Source organism: Caretta caretta, chromosome 1 (assembly GCF_965140235.1).
Source record: "Caretta caretta isolate rCarCar2 chromosome 1, rCarCar1.hap1, whole genome shotgun sequence".
In the NCBI taxonomy this organism is placed as follows: Eukaryota; Metazoa; Chordata; order Testudines; family Cheloniidae; genus Caretta; species Caretta caretta.
The window spans coordinates 186,267,870-186,284,964 of NC_134206.1; the positions used below are offsets into that span (position 1 = coordinate 186,267,870).

The following is a 17,095-nucleotide window of genomic DNA, read 5'->3' on the forward strand; positions in this document are numbered from 1 at the left end:
CCCTCCATTACTCTGAAATCCATTGTATAGACTTGGCCTCAGGAGAACCAAACCTAATTCGCTGGGGCGGAGTGCCATCCAAAACAAGGACACCGAATTGCCTGTAGACCAACAGGGTAGGGTGACCAGATAGCAAGTGTGAAAAATTGGAGCAGAGGGGTAGGGGGTAATAGGTGCCTATATAAGACAAAGTCCCTATAAAATTGGGAAATCTGGTTACCCTACACCAGGGAGAGTCTGAGTCAGTGAACACTTGGAGAGGCGGTATGAAAAACCAAGGGCAAGAAGTTTGGAAGGAGAAGGAAAAAGGAACAGCTGCCCCAGCAGCAGCAGAACCAGCAGCTCTGAACAAGGGGCAGACAGACACCAAAGCACAGGGATGCAGAGTTTCACCTAAGAGCTACTAGATGGGGAGCCAGCTGCTGCACTGGTGACTGCAGCCCTGAGGGGAGTCCTGCAGACATACATCATATCCCGGCCTCTGTTCCACAGCCAACTGCTCAGTAACAGCAGTAATGGCCAGATTTCAAAAAGTGCTCAGGACCCAGCAGCTCCCATGGAGAACAATGAGAGCTATTCCATGCTGAGCAATCTTGAAAAATTGGATAGAAGGGTCCAGATGCAATCCCCCACTGAAATCAGGGAAAGAGTCTTTCCGTTGACTTCACTGGCAGCTGGATGAGACTCTAAGTTGTGAGGAGTAGTTAGTGAATTGCATTTACTCAGTGAACTTTCTCACTTACCTACCACTTGAAACAGTTTGAAAAGGAGGAGGGGGAGGAGAGTAACCAGAGCTGCCTGTGTTTCATACATCTTTCAGGAAAGATCAGGGTGAACTGCAGGAGGTAAAAATAGAGAAAAATCACTTGGACTCACAGGGAACTGTGCAATTCGTTCCCAAACTTTCCTCTGTAACAGGATTGCAACTTTAGTTATGAACTCTCTGTTGGCTTATCCAGGGGCTGAGGTGGGAAGGGAACAATCGGTTATAACTATGTTACCACAGTTAAGGCTTCCAAACAATCTTAACTGGGCCCTGAAGTGAAGCCATGTAATCAATGAGCACGCTGAAACAAATGTAGATCTTCTGTACTTAGAGGCTATTATTTTACAATTATGACTTACTGTTCCTGTTAATCGCTGAGGTCTCGTTAAGACTTCCCGGTCACAAATGCCTCTCCATTTTGGATGCCCAGTTTGAGTCATGTGATTTTCAGAAGTGCTGAGCAACTGCAGTTCCCGTCGTAAACAACAGAAGCTGCAGGGAGCTCTGAAAATCCATTGTGCGGTGTCTCATGCAAGGCATCCAAAACCTGAGGCCACTTTTGAAAATTGCGGCCTCTATATGGGTTACAGTCTGTGAACAGGAATTGCGCTAGAGTGAAAGAAAGATGATAGTCCAGGCTCTGAATGAACCCAGAAGAGTTTTGCTTCATAACTCGAAACTTTGTGAAGCTGTGGGCCGAGACCAAGAAATATTATTTGTCCTCCACCATAAACACTGCCAGGAACAATCTAGCTCAACTGTTTCAGCTAGCTCATTCATTTGATTGCTGTGACAAGTTTGTTATCCTGAACTATAGTGACATCATTGGATAAAAACTGTATGAAACAATCTGCTGTGCCCTTAAAAATCAGTTTCATTTTACCTAAGACCACAAAAGGTGATATGCATTAACTATAATTGTATGTTTATTGCATGGCATCGCTACAGGACAGTGTTAAGGTTGTTTGGGTACCTTCACCATGCATTTCCAAACTTAAACAAGTTTTGATTTCTTGTAAGGTTAACCTTTACTCTGAATTTTCTGAGGTTAATACTTGGATTTGGAATAATTACAAATATCCAATCCCACACAGCTAGTCCTGCCCTGGACCTGATCTTGGGCCTACAGGTCAACATAAAAGTCATCACAATGCAGCTGCTGTCTTGGACAGACCATCACCTCACAAAAACAGGCTAAGGACACCATCCCTGTCCATCCTGGCTAATAGCCATTGATAGACCTATCATCCATAAACGTATCTAGTTCTTTTTTGAACCATGTTATAGTCTTGGCTTTCACAACATCCTCCGGGAAGGAGTTCCACAGGTTGACTGTGTATTGTGTGAAAAAATACTCCCTTTTGTTTGTTTTAAACCTGCTGCATATTAATTTCATTTGGTGACCCCCTAGTTCTTGTGTTAGGAGAAGGAATAAATAACACTTCCTTATTTACTTTCTCCACACCAGTCATGATTTTATAGACCTCTATCAGATCCCCCCAAGTTGTCTCCTTTACAAGCTGAAAAGTCCCAGTCTTATTAATCTCTCCTCATATGGCTGCCATTCCATACTCCTAATCATTTTTGTTGCCCTTTTCTGAACCTTTTCCAATTCCAATATATCTTTTTTGAGATGGGGCAACCACATCTGCACACAATAGTCAAGATGTGGGCATACCATGAATTTATATAGAGGCGATATATTTTCTGTCTTATTAGCTATCCCTTTCTTAATGATTCCCAACATTCTGTTTGCTTTTTTGACTGCCGCTGCACATTGAGTGGACGTTTTCAGAGAACTATCCACAATGACTCCAAGATCTCTTTCTTGAGTGGTAACAGCTAATTTAGACCCCATCATTTTATATGTATAGTTGAGATTGTTGTTTTCCAATGTGCATTACTTTGTATTTACCAGCATTGAATTTCATCTGCCATTTTGTTGCCCAGTCACCCAGTTTTGAGAGATCCTTTTGTAGCTCTTTGCAGTCTGCCTGGGACTTAACTATCTTGAGTAGTTTTGTATCATCTGCAAATTTTGCCACTTGACTGTTTACCCCTTTTTCCAGATCATTTATGAATATGTTGAATAGGACTAGGCCCGGTACTGACCTCTGGCGGACACCATTATTTATCTCTCTCCATTCTGAAAACTGACCATTTATTCTTACCCTTTATTTCCTATCTTTTAATCAGTTACCAATCCATGACAGCTTATTTTGCTTAAGAACCTTTGGTGAGGGACCTTGTCAAAGGCTTTCTGAAAATCTAAGTATACTATATCCACTGGATCGCCCTTGTCCACATGCTTGTTGACCCCCTCAAAGAATTCTAATAGATTGGTGAGCCATGATTTCCCTTTCCAAAAAACATGTTGACTCTTTCCCAAGAAATTATGTTCATCTATGTGTCTGACAACTTTGTTCTTTACTATAGTTTCAACCAGTTTGCCTGTACTGAAGTCAGGTTTACTGGCCTGTAATTGCTGGGATCACCTCGGGAGCCCTTTTTAAAAATTGGCACATTAGCTATCCTCCAGTCATTTGGTACAGAAGCTGATTTAAATGATAGGTTACAGACTACAGTTAGTAGTTCTGCAATTTCATAACTGAGTTCCTTCAGAACTCTTGGATGAATACCATGTGGTCCTGGTGACTTATTACTGTTTAGTTTATCAATTTGTTCCAAAACCTCCTCTAATGACACCTCAATCTGCGACAGTTCCTCAGATTTGTCACCTAAAAAGAATGGCTGAGGTTTGGAAATCTCCCTCACATCCTCAACCATGAAGACCAATGCAAAGAATTCATTTAGTTTCTCCGCAATGGCCTTATCGTCCTTGAGTGTTCCTTTAGCATTTCAATCGTCCAATGGCCCCACTGGTTGTATAGCAGACTTCCTGTTTCTGAAGTACTTAAAAAATTTTTTACTATTACTTTTTGAATCTTTGGCTAGCTGTTCTTCAAATTATTCTTTTGGCCTTCCTAATTATATTTTTACATTTCGTTTGCCAGAGTTTATGCTCCCTTCTATTTTCCTCACTAGGATTGAACTTTCACATTTTAAAGGATGCCTTTTTGCCTCTCAGTGCTTCTTTTACTTTGTTGTTTAGCCACAGTGGCACTTTTTTGGTTCTCTTACTATGTTTTTTAATTTGGGGTATACATTTAATCTGAGCCTCTATTACGGTGTCTTTAAAAAGTTTCCATGACGCTTGCAGGGGTTTCACTTTTGGCACAGTACCTTTTAATTTCTGTTTAACTAACTTCCTCATTTTTGTATAGTTCCCCTTTCTGAAATTAAATGCTACAGTGTTGGGCCGCTGTGCTGTTTTCCCCACCACAGGGAAAATTGCAACCAAAAATAGAGTTTTTACAATGGAACTAGCTCTAGCATCATTTACTGCTACACAGTGTATTTCACTAACATTTTCTTGATTATAGTAGCTAGAACACTGTTGAAGCCATAATAATAAATATTCTGTATTTCATTCCTTTGATTGGCATTTAGTGCTGATAAAAGGTGCAGGGCTGGTACCCTTGGAGACTGAAGACTTTTATCTGCACAATAGGCACTGGCTCTGAAAGCTTCCCCCACATTACCACAATACCATGTCTCAAACCTGTTCTGGGAGCTCTGGTACTTATATGGCCCAGTTACCATAATATCTGAGTGCCTCATAATTCTTTAATGCATTTATCCTCACAACACCCCAGTGAGGTAGGGAAGTGCTATTACCCCCCACACACTAGCCTAGAAGGGGTTAATGAGGCTGGAAAGGGGCCAATTAACCATCTAGGTCACAGCTGAGGGGAATTAAACAAACCATGATGGAGCCAACTGAGAAGGAACAGGTGGGGGCTAATAGAAAGTCAGGAAGCTGCCAGCAAAAGACGGCTGCAGTGAGGGAGCCTGCAGCCACTCTCTAAACATTAGAGAGAGAAGGAGGAAAGGACAGGGTGTAGGAAAAGGCTAAGTGAAATGACAGCAAAGTTTAAGACGATACAGATCTTAGCTACTGATTAACGGGTCCCTGTGCTGGGACCTGGAGTAGAGGGTGGGCCTAGGTTCCCTACCAGCCACTGGGGAAGTGGCACAGTTGGAGCAGTGAATGGGAAGACTGCCTAAGACAGTTTGTAGGCAAAGACTTTGATACCCTGGAAGGGGGAAAACCACTTAGTGACCTGGCTGGAGGGCCAAGCCATGGAAGAGAGCATCCAGAAAGTAAGAAAGAGAGCCATCAGGGCATGCAATGAGTGGCAGAAGGGGGCATCAAAACTGAAAAGAGCTAATCCCCAGAGCATCCAGTAGGAGGTGCCCTAGTGATGAGAGACCCCCCCGTGACACCCCATTTTACAGATGAATGAGGTCTAGTCTACACTAGAAAAGAGTGGCTGGTGGAGCTCTACCAGCAAACCCTCCTAGGGTAGACGCAGCTTCTACCAGCAATAACTGTAGTTTTGTTGGTATAGTTCATACCAATTTCCCCAAATAACTACACTAGGGTTTTTGCCATTATAAAAATGTTGTAAAATATCACAACCCTAAGCAATATTACTACCTGGCTAAAAGTTTCTGGTGTGGACGTGTCCTAACTCCCTCCCTCTGGGAATGGCTGAGAAGGTATCACAGAATAGTATTCTCTGTACTCTTTCAGTACTTGGCTTTTCTACCAAGACTGGTGAAAAAGTGCCATTGCAAATTAAAGTTAGCTGTGATTATTTGTTATGGCATTAACACCTGTCCACTGGAAACTGATCTGATCCCATCAACTCCTTGTACATGGACCAAGAAAACTATTAATCAGAAATTGTTTTAAGCCAATACTCACTTGGGTTATACGCACTATTCCATGCGCGTTTATGAGTCACCTATATTTATTTTTTAAAACTATATTGTCTGAGAACAATAAACAGCATGACCTAATTACATTTGGTTTAAGTCTGTGTAGGACCCAGAGCTGTCTCAACGTTTGATTTAAGACACCTCAATTCTCCCTACTTTCCATCCCGAGTGCAAGATGCACCTTTTAGACTTTGCCATAACGAATACAAGCATACCAGTGCATAACAATAAAATCCATAGACACATTTACACCTTGAGAGAAGACAGAAGTACAGACGGCAACGTACGTGACAGAAACCAGTCACCTCACTTCATGCATCTCTGAAAGGTGCTCAGATATCACCATGATGGACATGTTGTGCAAACCAAAATATAACAGAATCACATTGTAAAAGTAATAAATCATAAGAGCCAAAAGCAAGCCTCATTCTGCCTTGATTCCTAACTTCCTATTGTTCCTCTTACTATGACAACCCACCTGTTCTCGGCTCTATGCATCTGTCCAGAAACCTCTCAGCTCACAGATTCAGAATGTCCATTGAGAGTCACCGTCTGGTTAGCCAGATATTCCCTTTTCACTATGACTTCAGAGAAGATAAAGTTAAAGCAACTGATCTGCTACTTTGCACCAGACCAACTGCGCCTACTTAATGCAGCTCAAAGATGACACACATCAGACTGACCAGTACATCACAGGATGTGGGAAATAATTTACAATAAAGAAAATTAACCACAACTTGTTTTATTTCTATCACACACAACAGATAAGCACAAGAACAAACTAATGGCCGAGTCTCGTTTTCTAAGACAGACTAGAATATATATCTTCTGCCATACCTAACTTGTACCACTTGGCCATCGGCATGACAGCAGAACATAGATTCACAAAGGGACTGACCGTTGCAATGCCTAACTTTTAGGCAACTAGAAAACCACTGGGATTCACAAAGCCTGAGTTAGATACCCAGGCTCCCTATACAATGAATGGAGGGAGATGTGAATCCCATTCTTAGGCACCTAAGAGTCAGGACACTGAACAGGGAGCCACCTAAGCTAGACGATGGGAGGGGCAAACAAAAGGGTTGTCTCTTAAGCTCCACCCCTCTCAGGGGGCTTGGCACCTAAATCTGAGCTGGAGGGAGACACCTATATCGGCAAGCGTTATAAACACCTGTAAATTCTCTCCTAGAGCCAAGCACCTAAGGCATTTCTTATGCGAGTGCTGGTGGAGGGAGGACACTGCCTCCTCTATAACCGTTAGTCCAGTGATTAGGTTACTTAGCCAGGATATGAGAGACCTGAGTTCAATTCCCCCACCTACCTGCGGGAGAAGAAAGAATTAGAGTAGTGGTTCTCAAACTGTGGGTCACGACCTGGGGTTGCCAGGGCTGGCTTAGACTTTCTGGGCCTAGGGCCAAAGCCCAAGCTTGAGGGCTTCAGGCCTGGGCAGCAGGGCTAAGGTTACAGGCCCCCAGCCTGGGGCAGTAGGGCTTTGGCTTTGTCCCCTGCCCTGGGGTGGCAGGGCTTCGGCAGGCTCAGGCGTCAGTCCCCCCCATCCTGGTGTCGTGTACTAATTGTTGTTGTCAGAAGAGGGTCACGGTGCAATGAAGCTTGAGAACCCCTGAATTAGAGCATGGGTCTCCCATCTCTCAGGTGATTACTGTAACTCCTGGGCTATTGGGCATTCTGATGTGGGTCTCTCTTGTTGAAGCTGGTCCCCTAACGTGCAGTTAGGCACCTAACTCCCTTTATGAATCTAGCCCGTCGTGTACGAGAAGCAAGGTTATAGACTTCACACCACAAGGGGTCAACTTTGCCCCTTGGGTACAGCGAGTGATTGAGAAACAGATACATTAATCCCTCCAAAAATTTGCAGCATCTGTTAGTTTAGCTGAGCAGGGACTTGCTGGAGTCCAATGGTGTTTCGGGTTTTTGCTTTGATGTAAGCCAGTGATGGAAGCAGAGTCGGACTGTCCCGCAGGGCTACAGAGAAATTTTCTGGGAGGATGATGAGGTTTCTTGGAAGTGTGGAAGAACCAGACCTCTGCCTACATGAACCATGCCACAGAGATGAAGCTGCACCCTGCATCACCTTCCCCAGCTACCACATAGCACCAGCAGCAGATGCTGCTGCAGCCTCCTCCTTCTTCCTCTTCCCCCTGCCTGTCAGCTGTCATGCGGTAGTGCAAGTAGGAGTGGGGAACAGAGGCGGCCTGTGTGACTGCAGCTGTATGAGACAGAACTCAGAAGTGAGGCAGTATCAGCCAGTACAATTTCCCTCTGCATTTCAGAACAAAATAAGAATACTCAAAAGTCCAACAAGTTCTGACGACAAACTTTAACTGAACACAAGCTAGACGCTCTGACCCTGCTTCACACGCAGTCAGCTCTGTAAATTGACAAAATCTTATCACAACTCCATTGTCAAGGTTCCTTCCCCACTCTGAACTCTAGGGTACAGACGTGGGGACCTGCATGAAAGACCCCTAAGCTTATTCTTACCAGCTTAGGTTTAAAACTTCCCCAAGGTACAAACTTTGCCTTGTCCTTGAACTGTATGCTGCCACCACCAAGCGTTTTAAACAAAGAACAGGGAAAGAGACCACTTGGAGACTTCTTTCCCCAAAATATCCCCCCAAGCCCTACACCCCCTTTCCTGGGGAAGGCTTGATAATAATCCTCACCAACTGGTACAGGTGAACACAGACCCAAACCCTTGGATCTTAAGAACAATGAAAAATCAATCAGGTTCTTAAAAGAAGAATTTTATTTAAAGAAAAGGTAAAAGAATCACCTCTGTAAAATCAAGATTGTAAATACTTTACTGGGTAATCAGATTCAAAACACAGAGAATCCCTCTAGGCAAAACCTTAAGTTACAAAAAGACACAAAAACAGGAATACACATTCCCTCCAGCACAGCTTATTTTACCAGCCATTAAACAAAAGGAAATCTAATGCATTTCTAGCTAGATTACTTACTAACTAACAGAAGTTCTGAGACTGCATTCCTGATCTGCTCCCGGCAAAAGCATCACACAGACAGACGAAACCTTTGTCCCCCCCCTCCCGATTTGAAAGTATCTTGTCCCCTCATTGGTCATTTTGGTCAGGTGCCAGCGAGGTTATCCTAGCTTCTTAACCCTTTACAGGTGAAAGGGTTTTGTCTTTGGCCAGGAGGGATTTTATAGCACTGTGTACAGAAAGGTGGTTACCCTTCCCTTTATTTTTATGACATTCATCCTGACTTGTGGCATTAAATATCCTCCAGACTGTTATAGTCCCTCCAGAGAGTTGAAGAGATCTTTGAGGTGGTATTTCAGGAATAGGGCAAATCTGAATTCTCATTCTGCAAAGGCAATCTGGCAGGGCATTCTTGCTGTTCCCACACCTGACTTTGTTGTGTTCTTTAAACCCGTATCTTTTATTCTGGTCAGAAATATGGTAACTCTTGCACTAGGTTTTCAGCTGAAAAGTTGATCTTATCTTGGAATTCTTGTACAGCTTTTTCTCTGAAGGTTTCAGGCCTAGGTTGGCTTACAGACCCCAACTCCACAGTATCCGAGTGCCTTCCAAGTACTTAAATTATGCATTATTTTCCCCTCTTCCAGTCTACAAGAGAAATAGCTTGAATAGTTCATATGGTGTTTAAGTGTTTGTATGTGTGGGAGTCTTTTGTATGCCTGTATAGAAACAGAGAAAACTGTCATATGTTCTGCATTTAGCTGTGGAAAGTGGTTAGTTGTGTGGTCATTCTTGTCGCTTGTGGGAGTGAGTTCCATCCTCTAGGTCCAGCTCTTGAAGGTTCTGTCTCTGATGCGTGAATCTCTCTCTACAGTTTTGCGGTTTCAGTAGAACATAGCTATCATCGGACTGCGTGGTCAGGAACGGGGGGCACTCTCTCAGGTAGCTAGGGCCCATCCTATGGAGGGTTTTGAGTTACATGACAGAGATCTTGAACTGGTGTCTGTATTCAATGGGGAGTCAATGTAGAGATTAGAAAGCTAGGGTGGTGTGTTCAGGACAACTTGTGACGCTAGGCAAACAAGCTGCTGGTTTTTGGAGCAGATGGAGCTTTTTCAGGAAGGGGGGTTTCATTCCTAGATATGAAGAGTTACAAAAGCAACCCTGGCAGTCACAGATTGAAAAAGCACCACTACCAACTCTGGGGCCAAGAGAATGAGAGAATCTTCGGGACAGATGCAGCAGGAAGTAGACTTCTGTATTTTCTTGGATAGCCTTTTTGCCACCAACTGCTTCTGAGGAATCTAAATGTGCAAACCTGTACAAATGTAGAGGGGACCAAGGGATCCTCTCCCATAAGAAGAATAAAACAGCAGATGCAATTTCTTTCATTCAAGAATATGTGAAAATATTTCAAAACAAATAGTTCAATATTTATTATGATATTTGTTTTCCTTTTTGAGTGTGCTCTAAAAGTTAGGTCCCAAAACTCAAGTTAAAGGTTGTTTTGCCACATTTTCAGCTCAGTGGCTGGGCTGGCAGGACAAAGTGGAGACTTCATTTTAGTCGTACTGTTAATGAACCTCCACTACTCAGCCACCCTCATTCCCTATTAAACTTGCCCATGATGCCCTCCCCCGGTATCAGCCAGCTCTGCTGCCTTCCCCTTCTTTGCCTCAGCACCCTAAAAACACCTCACCTCTCCTCAGGTCTCCGCTTTCTACACACACCACCTTGGTTGCTAGGAACTCCCTCAACCCCAAATCTCCCATTCCTTCCTAGAAATCCCCCAGTATGTGCCTCCTTCCCACTCCCTCTTCTTCATGGAAACTCCCCACCCCCTAAATATCACCCCACAGGGTCCACAGTGAGCTTCGTGGGCTGCAGCTGCTGACATCACCTATAAGGCAGGGAGTTGGAAGGCAGAGTCCTGGTACCTTATGTCTCAGAGATGGGGCTGCAGAGACCCACAAACTGGAAAAATCCTGGGGCCCAGCTTTTTGTGCTGGGTTCCATAGTTGGAATTCTGTCCACTGCTGCATCTGCTCCACTCCGCTGTCTGGTCCAAGGGCGGCAGCAGGCCATACCAGGAGGAACCAGAGCACTACCCAGCCAATAAGCTTATGCAGCCAATACAGCACCATAATTCTGTGTGTATGTACAAGTGCACAATAATAGTGTGACATGCAGAAACACTGGCAAGCAACTGAAACTTTACGGTGCAGTCTCAACACATAATCCGGGTCAGAGATCCAAATGCAATACCTCTCATGACAGGGGTCATTATCAACGCTACCGTTCTACCTTCACAAACGAATGACAAATACTGTCCCTGGATCTTGATCGCTTCCTGATCAGACAGTCACTTGTTCTCAGAAGCACTTTCTTTAGCAGTGGCACTCTAGCCCTGCCATACATGGAAGCCACGCAGCCCCAACTGAAGCTAAGGCTCTCAGAGCTTTCAGGCTCCTTGTTGCACAACAGGAGACACCCCCGATTCTGGCGGGATTCCCACAGCTGTCCCCTACTGCAGGCAGCTGGCCACTGAAGAGAAATGTTCTGATTTTTCCAAACTGAAAATTTTTCAGAGTTTCCTGTCCACAGGAAATTTTGGAATTTTCTAGATATCATTCCAAATCAGAATGGAACTGGAATCTGCAGAAAGGAAATTCTAAGTTTCCACCAGCTCTATGACAAAGTCTGTTCTTGGGAGATTATCATCCCAATAGTAAACAGAGATAGGTGGAGGTAAATAACTACCTCCACCTATCTCCACATACCAAGATGCAAGGAAGGCTGCACCAGGATGTAAAGGAACAAGTTTCTCCCCTTTCTGTCCCTGCACAGGCTGCCCACAATCTGGTCCTTTGTATTTTTATGTTGCTCAGTCCTGAAGTCCTCTGAGTACCTAACATAAATATCTGAGCACTGCATGGCCATTCATTTCTAAGTGGTCAAATAACTGTATACCCAAAGAGGTTTGGATGCAGATTCAGACACACATTCATGGTTTTTAGATGTTTACTTGAACTAAACTTTTCAGTGTTGCCCATCACTCATTCCCACTTACAGATCAGGTGCAAATGCATTTGTTTGGCTTCTGTCATTATATATGTAAGGTCTATACAAATCAGAAAAATTAAAAAAAGAAAAAAAAAGTCATAGGATATAATGTAAGATCAGCTGCTACCAGTCCCATGTTGCTAATTCTGAATGTAAACCATTTTTTCTACCTAGTAAAAATTCTTTTAATTCTGCCAGCTAGACAAGTATTGCATTTCTGTAATGGGGGGGCTCCCTATCCTTAGGAGTTTTTGGGGTCCTTAGTTTCACTTGTTTCCACCACAGGATTCCAGGGATAGTGCAACTGTCAAAATGCAATTCCCATGTTCTCACAGTCGGCTGGCAACTAGGCACACAGGTATTCATTTTGCATGCCCAAGGCTCCAGCTTACAGATGACATTTTGATGAATGTTTTTGAAGCTTGGGCCTTAACATTTCAGACAAAGGTATTTATGGACATCCAAAGAAGGAGAAAATTTACTAAAACATGTTGATCCCCACCCGTCTTTCTGCCTCCATTTTCCTGAGCGATGAAGACAATAAGAACTCCTTCAATTTATGAAGGCCAACCACAGAAAAGTAATTCAGCAACTCCGAGAGGAATCTGCAATAGGTGGATCAAAGCCAAGTCTTCCTGACAGAAAGGACAGAATTTTTGGAGCAGGTATATGTATGTGCTGCAGGACTTCTAGCCCCATTTCAGAATGGTCCCAGGATGTGTTAGATATTCTTGATACAGAAAATAGCTGAGCTAGGACTAGACTCTTTGCCTTTATGTTTTAAGAGAATTAACCTTTTTATGTATGTTATTCTGATAGATACTTTCCACGGTGGAAGAGTTAGTTGTGTTAACTGTTCCAGGCCTGGATGTGAGTTTGAGGTTATTCCCAGTCTGCAATACAAAGAAAAATCAATACATTAAGCAGATTTTTATACAACATCCCAAATACAGACCAAAGTGAAATGGATGAAATCAGGACAATGACGTGTGAAGTTCCATCACAATTTACTCTGAATGAAGAGATGGGGCAGAGATGGTGACACTTGAGGGTGGAGAGAAATACAGCAGCTTAGTGAGGACCTGGTCCATGACTCAGACTCCTACACACATAAGTGTTGGAACTAGGGGCTCTGCCGCACCCCCTGACTTGATGTGGTTTCCATCATATATACAGGGTTTGTTTAGTTCAATGGCTCTCAGCACTTCCACTATACAAGTTGTTCCAGCCCCCCTGCCTACATACTATGAGAATACCAACCACCACCACCACCATGTCGTAAATTACCAACCTATTACAGGAAAGAATGAGAGACCTGTTCAGTTCAGGCCCTGTAATCTCGTTCCCCTTCCACATATCACGGTTTAGGACAGCAACATTTGCACTTGTCTGAGACTATATGACTCAGGACATGAAACTGTGGTGTAGCTATTGCTGGGGGGTTTGGGCCAAATCACCTCCTACTCAGACATTGTCCTTCCACCCACCTAGAATTGTTGTCAAGAGCACAGACCTTTAATGCAGGGTGAGCCCAGCAGGCATCTTTTCACAGATACAATAACTCTCCTTCACTTTGCAACAGCAACATGCAAAGCTGTTTATAAAATGCTGACGCTAACAGTATAACATAACTGAGGACATGGTGAAATTCTCTTGCTTGGGACACTCTGATGGGTCGCTGCCATCATTAAGCGGAATTTACAATGAATAGAAGTCGCTGTTTTACTTTCATAGTAACGCTGCTGTCTGAGAAGCTGCACAGCCCATTGTGCTACTGATCAGACCCAGGGAGTCGGGAGTGGTACTAGCTACACTGGGTTAGGATCTGTGCATTCAGCTTTGCCCTTGCCAGGGACAGCTGATTGACCTCCAGAGTAATGGCCCAATAGTAACCAACCTGGAAGGAGATAAAACAACAGCTAGGAATAGGCAGCGAAGCAATTCAGCGTGTATCACTGCTACTGAAAGGCATTGGGAGCAAACAAACTGCAGAAGAGTGAGACAAAACAAAAAATCTGAGCACAAAAATCACACAAAGGCATCTGCTTAAGCAGAATTGTTGTTCCCATTAAGAAGTAATTAAATAATATTTGGTGATTTTGCTTAAATGCTCTCTCTGTCTCAGAGACCTGGAATAGGACTATTACGGAAAGAAAAGTCCCCCCAGATTTTCCTTTAGTTCTATAGGTAGCCTCACTGCTTTCGCATGCAAACATCCCTGAATAAGGAGATATTTCTTCATTTGTAATGTACTCGCTTTATGCCAGGTCCTGAGAGGAGCTGAACACCGACTTATTTCCTGAAACTCCCGCTGACCAAAGGGAGCTTTGCAAGCTCAACAGGTGCTCCTCACCTCTCAGAGTTTAGCCAGTTTGTTACCTTCCTCTATTCCTCACTGTTCATATCAGGCTTCATAGTTTTTAATACATCCCTGCCAGCCTGCACAAGTGCAATAATAATTCTGAATGTTATTAATCTGCAGAGGGTAACGAAGCTGCTGTGTAGATAATAAGATGACAGAGAGAGGTGCTGAACAAGGATGGTTGAAACTAGACAGCCTGATGAGTAAAAAACAATAAGGTCTAGAGAGACTGTGGCATCACTACCACCGCAAAATTACAGTGAAAACCTGCGTTAAGATCCTGACCTTACTGAAGTCCATGGGTGTTTTCTTCAGTAACTTCAGTGGGGCCAAACCTTTGGTAGGTATTTTCATACTGTATCTATCTAGCATTTCAATTGTACTGAGGGAAATTATATTTAAAAGCGAAGGTCAATATTTAGATTTTAACTGTACGAAATCAGAGAGTTCAGAGAGCTAGCTCCCACAAACACTTTACCTCTTTCTCCTAGAATGTGTGCATCACCACGGGGCCTTTCACTACACAATCACATAGCAGTGGCCCATGTGACATAATACAGCTTGACAGATAATACAACATAAGGGAAAGCAAGTGCAGCTTTTCTGTACCTATAGACGAAAACAAAATGCTATGGATGTGCAATACCCGTTTACTCATGCAGAATGCAATGTGGAATCAAAGCCTCTAGTATACTGCTTACATACACAAGGGCAGAGTTAAGGTTGACATGGGAACCATAATTCTGATCTCAGGAAAGTCAGTGCATTCAAAAACTCAACCTTAAAGCTGCATTATCTTTCTTATAAATAATTTATGATATTTTTATGGCAGATGTTGCATTACATCCCTTGCCTACAATTATGCAATTACTTCATGCATTTTAAACAAACACAAAAACAGACACAAACATACAGGTCACAGACATTTTCATTAATATATAGCCAGGTAGACAATGACACAAAAACATAGAAATTGACATCTGGGGGCTGTGTGAGACCAAGTAAGTTAAAATGAAACTGGATGTGTCAGCCCAAAATAAGAACAAATTCTACTTACTGTATTCGGCACTGTGGCAGTATCTGCCAGTCCAGTTAACCAGGAGGCTGAAAATAAGACATCATCAGATCAAAGTGGTTTGATGGGACAACACACACACTGTAGTTATCATCTATACTTCCTCTGCTATTAGTTGAAAAACTTTCATCTCAACACAGCTGAACTCCTTGGCTTAGTTGACAGTTGTATTGTCTCTGTTAGAATTCCTTTATTGCCAGCAGGTTTGCGATTGTTTTACTTTCCGTTTCTAGAACATGTTCAGACACTCCAGTAGAAGAAAGAATATGTGAAAGTTAAAGTCTGCTGTCTGAGAAGCTTGCAGATATTGAATTGAACAGGTCTAATTGGGTGGAGGCTTCCATCTTAAATAGAAGTTTCACATCTGGCCCCCAGGGCTGGAGGAAATTATCACAGGAGTTTCGATAACAAGGAAATAGTAGAGAGAAGAGAGAGATGCTACACCTAACGGCAGATCATCCACCCACCTCCCTGGCAGGATGTGAAAGTGAAATTCAATGGCCTTTTGGCCCCATTCTAAAACATACAGGGGAAATATTAAACCCCCTTGTCTCAGGATATGTCTACACAGCAAAAGCTGGGCATGGGCTAGCCTGCCTGAGCTAACTTGAATCCAGCTAACGTGGGTTACAATTACATTGTCTTCACTGCTGTGCAGGAAGCATAAACCCAGCATAGACTTTGGATACATACTCAGCTCAGTAGCCTGCTCTGAAGCCTGTGTGGCACTGTCTTCACTGTTATGGTTACCGGTGCTAGCTGGATTGAAGCTAGCTCAGGTAGGCTAGCCCATGCCCAGCTTTTGCTGTATAGACATACCCTCAGACTTAGCTCTAACATTCACAAGAGGTCGAGAAAACCATCACTGATTGCATAGGTGCACTTCTCCCATCCAGTTAGTAAGAGCACTGGGGCACTTCCATCATCTGGCAGTGGCAGAATAAAGGGTTATTTCCCCTACCAGGTAAGTCAGCCACGAGGTAATGAAACATTTTTGTATATCTAAACAGGGACACAGCCCTTAATACAAAGCCCATAGGATTGAATGCAGATGAAACCAATAGAGGTTCTATTCAATTATTCTAAAACCCCTCATCTTGTAATAAAGAATATCTGTTCTACAAAAATTTTCAGACACATATAGAATTTAACAGAGAATTATACCTCTGCTGTGGAATTCTTGGGTTGGTTTAAAAGTTCTGTAGAAAAATCACCACTATTTCTTTAACACATTTCCATAGGTCTTAGACATCGTCAGTAACTGGAGCCCTGAGCTTTTCCCTCAACCTCAACCTGGCCAAACAGGTCAGTGATAAGGTATATTTCCTTGTAAACATGCAGAGTCAGTAATGTGATGCTGGGGCATTTCCACCCCTTATGAAGCAGTAAGTGACTAAGTTCCAAATGGCTTACCTCTGCATTTTAAAGTCTGGTATAAAATCAGAGCAACAACTGCAACAGCGACACACGAAGAGGTGCACATCAGGAAATAATGGAGTATGGGTGAAAGTGTCATGTCTGCAGAAAGTTCTGCCAAGATACCAATACAATGAAAGTTATAAAGCTTGATGGAGAAATCCACAGATTATATAACTATTGGATTTTACCCAAGCCATGGAGAGGGGAGTTCATCCTCTGCTCTTAGGGTGTATGAGACAGAGAGCTCATACCTACACACACACACACACTCTCAATCACTCCCCTCTGGCCAGTTTATTACAATATCTTACATCAGGCTCCTCTGAAAACTACATGGACACCTAATATGGTGTCTTTGGAAGAGTTAAATCCAGATGAAGCCCCAGAATCACAGTGGTTCTCCTTGTGTTCAAGAATCACCCTACAGGTGGGTTAGCCTGATCCATTCTTGTGGGTGGAATGCCAATTGTACTGTGTCTCTCTTTAGTCAAGTAAATTTAGTGCTGTGGACACCAGACCAAGCTTCCCCTCACACCCTGCCATTGTGTTTCAGCCCTGATGATAAGTGACTGTCCTCAGGGAAGGAGAGCATAGCTCAGTCT

The 17,095-nt window shown here is 43.2% G+C and overlaps 1 protein-coding gene across 5 annotated transcripts in view; it reads right to left on the reverse strand.

Moving 5' to 3' along the window:
• LOC125630109 (uncharacterized) overlaps positions 1-17,095 on the reverse strand; it is a 57,752-nt gene that overhangs the window by 21,276 nt on the left and 19,381 nt on the right. For 4 of the 5 annotated variants that reach the window (XM_075117825.1, XM_075117820.1, XM_075117828.1 and 1 more), the window contains exons 1-3: positions 16,488-16,528; positions 15,057-15,103; positions 744-836 (exon numbers count right to left, since the gene is read on the reverse strand). In XM_075117825.1, coding sequence (XP_074973926.1) covers positions 744-813 — 70 coding nt within the window. In that variant the 5' untranslated portion in view covers positions 814-836; positions 15,057-15,103; positions 16,488-16,528. Of the gene's footprint in view, positions 1-743; positions 837-15,056; positions 15,104-16,487; positions 16,529-17,095 lie in introns of those variants that run through there. The other variant, XM_048835610.2, reaches the window with a different exon arrangement.